We start from the raw sequence: 14410 nt of genomic DNA, 5'->3' as shown, positions 1-14410 counted from the left end.
ATAATGTGAAAAAAATAAGATTACCATATAATACCTGGAGCCAAAAAAAACTTAAATATAAAATAACTGATATAAACCAAATCACACTGGGAGAAGAATGCCAGTGAATATGAATTCAAATAGGACTTTCAAGCAAAACTGAAAGCAAATACACAAATGGATAAAAAATGTAACTTCCAAAAGAGCTTAAGAGCTATTTCTCTGTTCTTCAGGCACCAAACATGCTGTTCTTTGAAAACTGCCTTTCAAACTAGCAAACTGGGTTTGAAGAAGTGAAATTTGAAAATATGTGAAATTTTTGACTATGGAACTGAAGGTTCCTAAACCATTCCCTGTCTAAGCTTTTAATATTAGTATCACGAAAGAAAAGGATCAAAAGTCCTCCATTTACTGATGAAAGTTTTCTTCCATAATTATTATGATAAACCCATATGGAGAGAGTTTTGATAAAAGCAGACTGCTACAAAATCAGAGGAATAACCTCAACTTAACTTGTATTTTCTTGTTTTACAATTTCCATCTTCTTACAAATGGAAGGGACAAGTTCTTTAAGAATAACGCTTGCCTCCTATATTTTAAAAATAACTGCAGTAGGCCCATCTAGCTCAGTGTTCAATTTATAAGAGTGGCAACTGGCAGATGCTCTGGGAAAAGGCATTAAACAAATACTGGAAGATCTCTCCTGTAAACTAGTTGTTTAAGCTTTCTCTCAGTTGGAGTTCTCTTTATCCACCCTGTTAAACAGCCATCAAAATACTCATCCTCTGTAAACACATCTATTTCCTTTCTTAATGTTTATTCATCTAGTGTTCATCATATCCTGTAGCAATAAGTTCTTCAATTCCAATTTCTATTGCTTGATTTAAACCTGTTTTTTCATGATTTTACAAATTCCCTTGCTTTTTTTGAACTTTAAGAAATAAGAGCACTGAAATTTGCACATAACTACTACAATGGATCCCAGAATCCATTTTGTAATTCAGAATTATTCACTGTGCATCCACATGTAGGTACACTCTTTCCCAAATTCTCGTATCTCCTCATTTTTGTCCATTTTGAAAATGGATTGTTTATTCCCATTCTTTGCCTCCTGCAAACCAGGATATTGCTATCCCATGACCTTGCTTCCAGCTCAGCAAGAACTTTCTTTCATAGCCTTATGTGAGGGCCCTTGTCAAAAGCATTTCAAAATCCAAGAATAACTCTTCACCTAGATCACTGTTACAAGCACCATATGCAGCCTGGCTCCTTCAAAAAAGCTCAAATAGATTTGAAAGATGCAACTTCAGCCTGCAAAATTCTTCCTTTTATGTCAGCTATTATTTATTGGTTCCAACTAGTTTGCCCGTTAGAGAAGTCAGATTTACTCATCTGCAGTTTGCGGATCACCATGAACCATTTTAAAACTTGGCATTACACTTGCCCCCTTCTGTTCCTCAGATATTTAGGCTTAGTAGCCTGCAATTTCATATTGGAGTTCACTTAGGATCTTGCATGTGCACCATCTGGTCCTGGCAACATGCTACTTTTCATTGGATTGATTAATTCCAAAACCTCTTCTGCTGATGCTCCAGCTGGAGTCAGCTCCCCAGAATATTCCTCATGAAAACACACTGGTGCAGGGAACCCCCCACACTCCTCAGGAGGGAACATCAATACAAACAGACCATTTAGTTGTTCTGCTTTGCCATTATATTTCTTTAATGCTCCTTTCACATCTCCCTAAACCTGCAAGTCCCACAGATTCTCTAGCCAGTTTCCTGCCTCTGATGTGCATAGAAAGATTTCACTGCTAATTTTACATTAGAGGCAATTTGCTCATTAGTCTCCTGTGGTCTGTCAGTCCCTGCCAAGAGTTTATACTTTACCCTATTTTCTTTATTTGAACATGAACTCTTGTTTTCTGAAAGATGTAATTTTACTTCTGATCATCTCTGATATGTAACCATGCTAACTCTTCCTGGTTTGTTCCCGAAACATTTTTGTAATGTGTATATAGTGCCTTAAATAGATGCTACGTAAAAGATCTTGATGTTTTTAACTGAAGCTTTTGATCAGATCCCTCCCTTTCATGTTATTTCCTTTTATGAACATAAATTATATTCTGGTAGGAAAAAAAGTCAAAAGAACTATCATAACATTTCATCTTAATACTCTTTATTTTAGAGTGTCTCTTGAAGCACTGCCTGTTGCACAGGATTTTGTAAGAAATGGCTGCTTCCTACTTCCTTAAGTAGTTACTTCAGTAAGAAATCACTTATGGAGATATTCATCCATTCCCATTGCACCCCTCTAATTAGCCACAATACTTAATTATATGCATTAATAAAGTGTAATCCGGATCAACAATTTATTCATTAATTTTACCCCTGTACATATACGTTGAGCTTTAAAATTTGGTATGAAAGTAAGCCTTTGAAACATCAGAACTGGTTTTGACTAAGCAAACATGAGAGATCGAACATGGCGTCCGCATAAAGGAGGTTTTCAGCTTACAGCTGTGCTGCTTTGCTCAGCTTGGGGATCACATTGCAGGACAAAAAAGTCTTGTTTTGTGATTGAATGAGGCAAGAGCTCAGGGCTCTGCAGTCCTTAGAGTCACCTCCTGTTAGTCTGACTGAAAGGAAACAGTATTTTGGAAGAGTGACAATACTCTTCCTTGTCAGCTTTTTCTTCTATAAATAAGAACTGAGAAAGTCTGGCAGTGGGTCCTTGCACCTAAAGGATGAGTTATGAGCTCTAGTGTTGCATGAACAACTATTGCAAAATTTATTCTTGCTTTGATGAAAAAGCACTTACAAGAATTTTCTAAATTGACCTAATTGCACCCAGTCAAAAAAAATCCCTATCTGGCTCATCAAGAGCATGGAAATCCAGTTGGATTGTAAGTGCAAAGGAAGGTTTCTAACAAGATTTTTCAGAGCAGGGAGGTCTAGATTCCTAATACCTGTCTCCCACCAGAATGACGTACACCCTGCAGATGTGACTTGCTTCCCCTTATCAAAACAAGGGGACTCGTTCAGCCAGAAAAACAAGGTATTTTATTACTAAAGCTGGGTAGGATGAATCACATCCTAACTGAAACTGAAGTCCATATAACCACATATATATAACAGTATTTTCAGAAGCTATGTAATATGTTGAAAGTTTAACTGCATTTCTCTCTCACATAAAACTTGACTTGTGCAATGCATGCACTCTCAAATGGAGTGTAAACCCTTTAATCCTTTATCATATTCATCCATTTCTATTTTCAATGCACAAATACCTCCTGCCACCTGTTATTGAGAAGAATATAAGCGGAAAGCAAAAATACAACTTTAGATGTACTTGCTACTTTATCTTTAAAACAACTGCTTTTTAAAAATAATAATAATGCAGCAATAGCCAAGATGGCTTAGACAAAAGACCTATATAATGTCAAATCCTGTTTTCTTATGCTGGATGCTAATACACTGAAAAATAGAATAAAATCAATAGGGCTAGTATTCAGAAGCAGATAAACAGGAAGGAGTACAAAAAGAAGAGCAAGCAAAGAGTGGGTCTAGTAAATCTGCTCATTTTCTATATATCAGTGGTTTATGCATTTGAATTGTCTTTTTTCCCCCTTCTCACATAAGTAGCTCAAGCCCGTCATACTGTCACATGCCTTTCATGCTGCTTAAAAAAAAGACAGACAAACCCCAATTTCTCATCAGAGACCTTCATGATTTTATTTGTGGTCATATTTTAACTACACAATGAAAGCCGAGTCAACTTGTTATACTCCTCTGTACAAAGGCTTTATTTGCCGAACTGCTTTGTTCTCACTTGTTCTCTAAGAACAAGAATGCATGACTACAGAAGGAGTGAATGAGAAACTCAGATGGAGGATTGCAGGACATGGGCTCCTGGCTTACATTACAGACCACATACAGTTTCCCCAATGCTACATAATAGAATTCTGGTTCACTAGTTATTTTGTAGTGATTAGCCTTGAGAAAGAAAAATAAAAAATGCAAATGCTTCTTAAACCATTTTACTTACTGTGTGATTCTACCACAAGATTAGCTCTTAGTACACAAGACTCTAAGTATGGCTTTCATCCTTTGCTAGAGACTGCAGAATCCCAATGTCCCATGCAAACAGCAAATTAAGTACAATTGTATACATTTAACAGCTGTATATATCAATGCATTGACATTCTGGTAATTTTGGACAAGCGGATTTCATACATTTTTGTCTGATTACTTTAATAAACCCAGAAGCAAACCCAGAAATATACGAGCAGTTCTTACCAACTAAGAGGCCCCCATTTGAGCCTCCATTAATAGTCAACTTCTTTGGGGATGTGTAGCCTTCCTTGATGAGGTATTTGGCAGCACACTGGAAGTCATCAAAGCAATTTTGTTTGTTGGCCAAGATACCACCTATCACAGAAACAAAACAAATCAGTTGATGCCATAAAATCCATTTGATACCATCTCTTCAGAAAAACATGTGTGCAAAAATACCTGGGAACAATTCCAGTTTCATGAACATTTTAATAATTGATGCAGCTCAGAAAGACAGCAAAAATAAAAGATTCTTTCAACAAAGAGAGGGTATAAGATGGTTCTGTCAATAACCCTGATGCTTTAAGAAATTCTGAATAATATATACCTGTACTGTGGAGTGAGAGCCAGGTAATGTTCCTTATCACTAAAATGAAAGCTAAAAGCTTTGCATAGGAAAATATATACAAAATGACCACATACAATCCACCTGAGGCTTAATCTAATGGGACTTTGATATCATTAAACTCAGTTACAGTTTCCTAAGGCAATAAAGCTTCAGCTTATAAAATAAGTTATATAAAATAAGCACTTCTAATTTCCTGGACATATAATATGTGGCTGGTAATCTACTTTTTTTTCTATTAGTTGTTTTCAAATCAGATGATACATAGCTTTGGTCAAAAAGGAACTTCAGAATTGCATTCTTGGTTTGAAATTTTATTAATTAACTTTCAATATGGAAATGCTTAAGATACTGCCATCCTGCCAAACAGAATTCCAAATATCCTCAGATGTATGAGGCAATAAATTATGACTGAAAATATAGGTCCAGATGACATCACTGATGAGAATTCCAGTTTTGAAAACAAAAAATTTTGCAGGGTGGGATAGGAAAGAAAAGCATGGTTTTCCCTACAATTTTCAATCATTTCAATAGAAGAATATCAACGTTGAGAACTCAAAGTTGCCCAAATCTCATAATCTTCCCACTTGTTTGGTGAGAGACTAAAACTAGCTCTTCCTCAAAGGTTACCCTACCTTAAGACCATGGTAATCTCAGGCAATTAAATGCTAGTAAGAAATGGGAACTAGGAAGAAAATCCTTGTATTCCTCTAGCAAAGGCTGTGGCCCAGCCAGGTAAAAGTGACTTAAAGGATACAGAAATCTAACTCCAGTTCCTTCTACTTTGTTTAAAGGGTGGATGTTTATTCTAAGTGGATTGCCTAAGGTTCCCACGATGGTCTAGGAACCTCCAGGACAATTAATTTTACCCTAAAATAAGTGAGATGAGCTACATCTCCTTAACTGGAGGTGTCTCTTTAACTCCATTGCCCATCCAGTGATCCTGGACACCCAGTTTACAATGGTTGCTTTATTTCTGTGTTGTAAAATTTTGGCAAGATAACTCTGACATTTAATCATACAGATCTTGTAGAATTGGAACCAGTACACTTTTAATTTTTTCTATTTTTTTTTTAAACAAATACACATCATTATCACATTAACAACATCATTGTAGAGAGATATACTGGGACAACAGAAAAGTCTTCAAATATGTGACAATAAAGAAGAAATAAATCTTACTCATTGCTCAAAATCATGGGCTGGTCTAAGGTCAGAATCCTATCTATATAATTAAACCTAAGTAAAAAGACTTTCGTAATTGGTTCTGGAAGTAACAAAGAAGAGATACATATCATATTTCCAACTGCAATAAAAGACTTGGGTCAAAATCAAGCAGGAAATAGGTGGACCAAAGAAGCATTATCATATTAAAGATAAATTTTATTAAAATCTATTACAAATCGATCAGCAAATTAAAATTAATGAAGGATACTTCATCTTTAGCAATAATATCCTGTATCTGCAAGCACATACAGCTTCTATTTATGAAGCTATTACATAATTAACTCAATTGTGAGGAAATGACCCAGACAAATAGTTACACCACAGATGAAACAGTAAAATCAAGATCTGGAAATACCATTTTGTTTGATAAAAAGTTATTATGGATTATTGCCACGGCAAATTGCTATATCATAAACACCACTGTTTTGGTACATTTGCCTTGCTGACAACATCTCCAGCAACTTATCTTCCAGATTCTTGGATACGAGTAAAGCGTCACTATTAAATAATGATGGGTATGTTACAGAAATAAGTAGGACTTTTTCAAGCTTTTTTCTCTGGTGAAGGGATGCAGACAATTGTCAGCAATAAGGCAAGTGGACAAAGACAATCAAAGGACTAAGACAAAGACTGGATGGGAAAAATATGGACAGAAATAAAGCAAAAATATTAAGAAAAGGGGCAAGGAGATTTACAGAGCTTTGCAGTGAGTGACTTGGTTTCCCTGTAGCACAACAGTCAGCTTAAAAAAACCTGAAGTTGGATCCTCTATGAGTGTGGCAGGGATGACATGTCACTGCACTTCCAGAGCTGACCATTTTCATATGAACGTCACTCACAGTATCATAGAATCATTTAGATTGGAAAAGATCTTCAAGCTCAACTGTTAACCCAGCACTGCCATGTCCCTAATGACACACCTACATGTCTTTTAAGTATCTCCTGGGATGGTGACTCAACCACTTCCCTGGGTAGCCTGTTCCAGTGCTTGACAACCCTTTTGGTGAAGAAGTTTTTCCTATCACATTCATGAAATATAAAAAAAAAGGTCTATTCATAAATTATGCAAAAACAGTCTGGAAGAGTCACATTCTGAACTCAAGCATTCACACCTTCTGTAAGGTTCTGCAAATGATTTTTTTTTTTGGTGTGATACCAAGAGAGTCTAAATAGTCAGTGTTGTTGTCTTGGGGATTTAGAACTGTAGGGCCATGTGCACTTTCAAATTGTGAAAGAGGTTTGTGAAATCCAGACAGGTCTTCTGCAATACAGAAAATTTTCGGAAAGTCTAGGGAACTTGATCTTTATTAAAAAAAATATTGTCTTTGTGCGAAGCTATTTTTAAGACATTGCAAAAATTAAAAGAATCTATGAAAACGATCAGATTAACGCTGCACAATGTACAGATCTAACATGTAAGTAAGGAAAAAAAAATTACTTTTCTACAGAATAAGTAAAATGAAAAAGGAGATGAGAGCATGAAAGAAGGAATGAAGAGAAAATGTTGCAATTTTCATTGCTAAGCCTGCAGTTTTGTTTCTCTGCTTTGATTGACTTACCTTTGTGCCAGGTTTCTCCATATTCACCACCTCCCCTAATGTTTGCCACTGCTAGAACACCTCCTAGGTGTCGCACAAATATAAGTCTTGACACACTGAAAAAGCAAATAGATAGAGGATTATTTTTAATATCCAATTTTTATACACCTACCACTTCTGCAAAAATACTTTGAGGGAAAGATCTCTCCCAAAATCAATTATGAAATTGTGAATGATGTCCCCCCTTGATAGCAAACCTGAGTAATCTGTAGAGGCAGTAGCTTAACATAGCAGAAGCTGCAGAAGACCAACCGCACATATGCCAAGGAGATAAGTAAAATATTAAAATTTAACAAGTCTTTTTTTTTCCTCTCTGATAGGTTTAAATTTCTTATTTACTTGAAATCTTTGCTCATGCAAGAAACCACTGTTTGCAGAAATTAATTTTGTTCAACCACAAGAAAAAAGATTGAGTCTTGTTACCTTTAAGTCCTACTACTGCTTATCAGAAATGGCTTGAAAGATGGTAGTCCTACAGTGTGTCTCATGTGGACGTAGTATCAAAACAAGTAAAATTTTCCTACCTCCCAAAGCAATTACCTATGTATTAGCATGTGTTCTTAAAAGTATATACCAAGGATTAAGGAAACAAAAAGAACAGCAGAAGGATAACTGATAAGAGATTTCTGTATTTTCATAATCCATCAAAGGAAAAACTTTCTACCTAGGCTGGTTATCTGGCCACCAGATTGCTCAGAATGCGTGAATTATCCCTGCTTCTGTAAAATCAATACTTAAGTCCATCACTGTGAATTGCATTTTCCTTAGATTGCTGTGACATGCTGATCAGATGCAAGATTGATATTCTATAAGCACATTGTGCAAACATCAGAGGGCATTATTCTGTCAAACTCCAGGATGCCTAATTTCAACAGGTTGCTGCACAGCTAATGTGGAGTAGCCTGACAGTAGGTTTCCTTATTAGATTGTGGTTTCTTAATTTTTGGTATGTTAGAGTCACAAAACCTCCCAGAATATTCTGCACTTGTTTTCCCTGTCTCTGTCTCAAACTTTGGGCCTCTTGGTCCAAAGTTACTTGATTCCCAATAATCAAAGGTAGCAAGTATAAGAAAGTATTACAGGTAAGGCAAGAGCTTGCTACCCAAATTTATTGCCTGAAAATATTTTAAAAATAAAAAATTCTGGAACAGAGTCCATCTTCTTCCATCTGCTGAAATAAACTGTGCCTGCTGAGGGATCAGCATATTTAACAAGTGAAGTACCCACGAGCAATGCAAAACCAAAGTGCACCCTATCCTGCCTGTGGACTCCTCTAACAGAGATAGTACTTTGATGATGATGATTTTTGGAGGGGTTCAAGTAAATTAGGATCTCATAGGATATGCAGTACTCTTATTATAGGTAGCTAGTCCCCATTTCCACAAGCAAACAATTTTCCTGATGCACAGACCCTCAAGAGGATAAAGTTCAGAGTTTGGTAACAACAATTATACTGCCCAAATTATAAGCAAGGTTTAGTCTATGTGTGCTCACTCTCAGTAATACTACTGGGATTTAGGCACTTCAGAACACATTACCCCATATACCTCAACATAAACAACTAGTCATGTCACTGCCAGTGGTGATTAATTAATACCCATGCCAGTATGGTCAGTAGTAAGGTGAGTCAGGACCCTTACTTGACCAATTCTTTGAAGCGAATGTGCCTCAAGCTTAAAACAAGCTTTCCTAAAGGGACTTTAAAGTTCAAGGAAACAGGTTTTATAAGTAGAGAATCAGAATTTATTAACTTTTTTAACAAGTGAAAATTCCAAGTGATCAGACAGCACAAAACTCAACTTTCACACACAGCCCTGCTACTGCCTTCTACGTTCTTCCAGGTGGATTCTTGCTTCCAGATTTGAGTTCCAGTCAAGCTGGTGTCTGAGTCACAGCAAACTGCCCAGTCACCCTGGATGGCAATGAAATGTCTCATTCTGCAGAGGGAAGTCTGGCTTCCTGCTCTTCCCAACAGTCTCTGTAGCCTTTTGCTCATTATCCTTGTTTTTCCTTCCCTCTTGGGAGCAGGGTAAATGAAAGGGCAATAGGGTCAGGAAGGAGTCAGTAGAGGGAGAAGAAAATCTGCTGTCAATTATTACAGCTGACAGAGAAATGCAGGCTAGTGCACTGGTGATGGGAAAAAAGTCCTGAGTCACTGGACTTCGTTACTTTCTTGGCTTTTGTGGAGCAGAAGGGAGCTCCAAAAGAGTAACCGAAAAGAGTAATCTTCCACTCTGCACCCAGGGTTGCTATGTTGCTTGACCTTTTTCTGGGCTTACAGTCCCTCCCTGCACCACCTCTTTGCTTTAAAGGCTGGGTACAAACTGCCAGTGAAATGCAATTTCACAGTCTGCTGCACAACCAGCTATATTCCAGGACGCATTAGAAATTGCTTCTCCTGTACCCACACAGGCACATATGGAAAAGTGAAGACAAACATGTTGGTTCCTATAGGGTAATTAGCTGAATCTGAGGCATTAGTGGTAGGTTTGTGATGGCATTTTCCCAGCAGCTCTCTGGGTATCGGTTCCATCAGCCTTCACTTGCACTCGTTATGCCAGCTGTATAATTAATGATAATGCTCTGGCAAACACTGTCTCGAAATGCAGCTCTCCAGTCCAGAGAAGCATATGAAAGATGCATGCTTGCATTCAAAAATAACCCCCTACTGTAACTGACTTCATGACTTTAGGCTATCATTCTTGTAGTTATTTCTGGACCCTGTAACCTGTTGGTTTGTTTCTATTGCTTTCAGTGAAAAAAAATTTTATTTTAATTGTTGGTGTTGGATAAAAAAGAAAGAGGAACACTAGTTTCTGAATTAAGCAGAAATAAGCTCCCCAAGCCAGAGAGTTGGCTCATGGTAGTGGCAGTGAAATACCAATGAGAAAACATTGTACTGTCTGGAAGAAATACAGGACAGAACTGAACCACTGGAAAGGAGACAATTAAATGCTTTGTGAAAAGTTATAAGATCCTTAAGCTTAAATAAAAAAACCACAGAAGTATTTATCCAGTAGTTTTGTTGTTGTTGTTTTTTTGTTTTGTTTTGTTTTTTAAAGGTAATCTGGCTACTACTTGGTTGCATTTCCATAGTTACGTTTCAGCTCAGGATCAGGTGAATGACGTGGCAAGCCTCAGCCTTGACCATCCTGTGGCTGCTTTCTAGCACTCCTGCCTGCAGTCATCTAAACAAAAAAAAAAAAAGACCAAATCATGGTGTTGGGCTGTGGTTGGAACAGCTCTTGGACTGGGGAAGTCCTTGTGGAGTATTGTTACTATAGTATATAGTAACAAGGACATAGTAAAACATTACTGGAATTTACCAGGTAAAGGGTGAACTGGATATTCTGCCTTCCTGGCAAAAATTCTCTCTTACAATTATCTTTCCCTGATCTTGCTTGCCTACTTTGGAACATAGTTCCTCGCCAAGTACTCAATTCTCAAGTTATTAACCATAAAGATGCATTTGAAGGCTTCTGCTATCCTTATTTTTCTTTTAGAAAGAGAAAGCTGAGAAAGGATATGTTGATAATACAGGGATAGAATATTGATACTGATAGAATACTGATACATTGTCAGTGGGACAATGTATTTTGATCTGGAGGTCACTGGTAGTTCTCTGTGCACTTAATTTTAAGGGATTGCTACAAATTCATATTCTTATTTTATGAACTGTATAATAAAGGTTTCATAGGGTTCAGGAAAACATAGGTCACTGCTCACACCTCCCATCTTCATCTCTTCTGACTGTCAGCTGCACCCTCTTGCTGCTGTTTGCTGGACTCCTACGAGAATCAATTTTTAACTTGCCAAAATGGTAGAAAACCACCCACTCCATTTTGCTGGGATAGTTTTATGTCATTCTTGCAATATAAATCAGCTTAGCAAAGGTTCCAGCAAGCACCAGGGCCAATGGATGGGAAGTGGAAGTAGGCACTGTGAAATACCTTCTCCTTTCGCTAACAGCCCGCTTGTGTCAGCTCTGCAGAATGTGAAATGTTACCTTAAATCAACAGATACATGATATTTATTCTTTAAAAAAGAAAACATGGTAAGTTCTATCACAGTTTTCAGCATCTACAATAAACTGTAATAAATCTGTGTTTGAACCTAACTAAAAAGGAATTTAAAAACTATTTGGATTATATAATTGTGTCTCTCAAAAACCACAGGAAATTAAAAATGTAGCTTTATGAGGCAGATAAAAAGCTTACAAATAATCACAGAACACAAGATGGGAGGTCCATTGTTTGAGAAAGTATTTGCTAGAAAGGACGAGAAACTGTAAATGCTATTCAGAAATACAATCACTGTGACCTGGAAAAGTGAGCAATGCAAAGGATTTCTTGAAATGTGCTGCCTCTAAAGCAAGACTGGTAGTACCTTAGCTTAATAGGATTGTTTCATAATAGATTATTTTTCTGTTGGTGAGCTCTCTTCCGCTATCTGAAAAACTGCTCTCTATTCAATCCTTTCCATTTCTGTTTTCCTCTGCCTCACCTAGGAGCTTGTCTTAGGTATTCAGAAAATCACTGCCTCTTGGCAAGTCTATTCAAATTCCCTTGCTGAAGAAATAAGCCTTTTCTCTAAAAAGATCATCTATTCAATAAAGCTTATGGCTTTTGAGGGCTACAAATCCTGTTCTGCACACAGGATTTTCGGTTTACAATGTGTTGCTTTGCATTTGCAGAGATCACATCATTTACTTCTCAAGACAGAATCATCTTTCGTCTTTCCCAATCCTTTGGGACACAGTAGGATTTTGCTTCTGATGTAATCTCTAAAGTATAATATGAAGATGTTGTGAAATTTTAATTATTTACATTAATTTAGACAAACATTTGATCTTCTATAATATGTAGACATAAGTAATTAACTTGGAAAAAAGAAAACTTCCAATGACATTAGTTCAGCAAAGGGTTCAAATACTTGCTTAATATATGTCCGTATGCTTTTCTGTTGAGCTCAGTGACAGAGCAGGAAGAAGCTGAGGTATAATCCTAAGGGCAGGGTGCCTGCTGTAAACCTCAGAAGAGTAGAGCACTTCTCTGCTCTGACATAAATTTCTTTTGTGAGCCTGGGCAAAACCCTTGAATTCAGAACTAACAAAGCAGACAAATGGTGCCTGGGCACTGATGTGCAGTCCTTATGGCCCCCACCTTGCTTCTCAGGGACCTGAAATGCATCCTGTCAGATCCATCATCCACCCTGCCTTCAGTCTGTGACAGCTGTTAATACCAGATACTTCAGAAGAAGGTATGAAATACCCTGCTTACCTGTAGCTTGGTGTAATTGATATGTTGAAGCCTCCATATCCATACAAGAAGGCAGGATGAGAACCATCTAATTTAATTCCTTTCTTGTGAATAATAAACATAGGGATCTTAGTACCATCTTTGCTAGGGTAGAAAACCTAAGACGAGAAAAAGAAATCTGTAATGATCTTAGTGCTGTAACTCTCCACAACTGCTGTTGACAAGAATCAGAGGTGATCCCTTCTAAGGTGTCCAAGGGGTGAAACTTTCCAGGCAATCTGTGCCAATTGCCCAGGTCAGGTTCAGTAATGACCATCACCTAATTGGTTGCTTAACAGCTCTGGAAAATGTATCAAAATGAGACAGTACAAAGGGTATGACAGTATCATGTTTATGTATCTTATACATTAATTCTACATACAAGAGGGTTAAAGAAAATGTTACAAAAAGAATACAATTCTCTGGAAGGGAAGACTGGCATTGTGAAAACACAAGGGCTGCATGGTCCATCATAGTGAAAGCAGTAAAGACTTGAGCTGGCACAGAGAACAAACAGAACTAAAACCAGATTTCCAATCTAAATTTATAATTTCTAAAATTTCTCCTCTTTAAAAATTCAGACTTCAGACACTAGAGAACAGCAGACAGAGAAGAAAGAAACTCATGCATTACACTGTTTTAGACAAGAGAGAGCTGTTAGTACAAATAATTAGGTAAAACTCTGAAGATCTGGTCTTGTGCTTCTGAAATCACTGAAAATTTCTTCATATCAGTTGATGCAGCAGTCTTTGCTTGTAAAAACATAAATTTCACCACAAGTTCAAGGCCACAGATATTAAAAAAGTCAGAGTATTTTGGTTTTCTTATTAATACATTAGCATTAATATATTAGCATTAACATTTCTCAATGGAGTCACTCCACACACTGAATCCAAGCGCAAAGAGAAAACTTTGAATAGCTGAAGACACTGTTTTTTCAGCCTTTTGAAAACAGCAAAAAGCTGACTACTCAACTCTTGCACATACAGCATGAATTCACCAAAGCAAGTCTGTATCCAGCAAAAGCGGACTCAGCATTGCCCAGTGTTTCAAGGTTGTCTGAACGACCAGTTCACCTCATCAGGGTGGTAACATAAGCCATATGACAGAAACTTTTGTAGTACTTGGTGCATTCCAGACATTACCAGGTAAATAGAACCAGGAGCCCCCATGTTGCAGAATCTGCAATCCACCCAGTAAGACTCTTGAACTGCCCACTGGCTTTCAGGAAACCAGCTCCCAAAACACTGAGTATCCACATAGCATGTGCTTTCAGATGTCTTTCTATTACTGCCACAGCATTGTGTGAAGTTAAAAGCTGAACTCCACATACACAAACATAGACTGTAGTTGCTTAACACAGTTCTCACATCTTGTTGTTTTGATGTATGTATCTGCCTGCATACTCTAATTTAGAATCCAGCCTGTCATATTTTGCCAGTCGAGCAAAACATGTGGGCGTGAACAGAGTTTGCGGCATGTCCTAAAGTTCTGGTTGATTACTTTTCATTGCTTTGTTTTAGCATCATTAGTTGCAGCTTCAACTCTAATTAGAACAAAAAAGGTAGAAAATGAAAAATGACACATTCTTATAATTTTGTTGTGTGTTTATAATTTCTGTGCTTTTAA

The 14410-nt window shown here is 37.2% G+C and overlaps 1 protein-coding gene across 1 annotated transcript in view; it reads right to left on the bottom strand.

The window, feature by feature from the left end:
* PREP (prolyl endopeptidase) overlaps positions 1–14410 on the bottom strand; it is a 95469-nt gene that overhangs the window by 5481 nt on the left and 75578 nt on the right. The window contains exons 11-13 of the mRNA XM_027694115.1: positions 12764–12900; positions 7446–7540; positions 4278–4409 (exon numbers count right to left, since the gene is read on the bottom strand). Coding sequence (XP_027549916.1) covers positions 4278–4409; positions 7446–7540; positions 12764–12900 — 364 coding nt within the window. The remainder of the gene's footprint in view (positions 1–4277; positions 4410–7445; positions 7541–12763; positions 12901–14410) is intronic.

Source organism: Neopelma chrysocephalum, unplaced genomic scaffold, assembly GCF_003984885.1.
Source record: "Neopelma chrysocephalum unplaced genomic scaffold, ASM398488v2 Primary Assembly neopelma1_23, whole genome shotgun sequence".
Lineage (NCBI taxonomy): Eukaryota > Metazoa > Chordata > Aves > Passeriformes > Pipridae > Neopelma > Neopelma chrysocephalum.
This window is presented reverse-complemented; position numbering and strand designations above follow the sequence as displayed.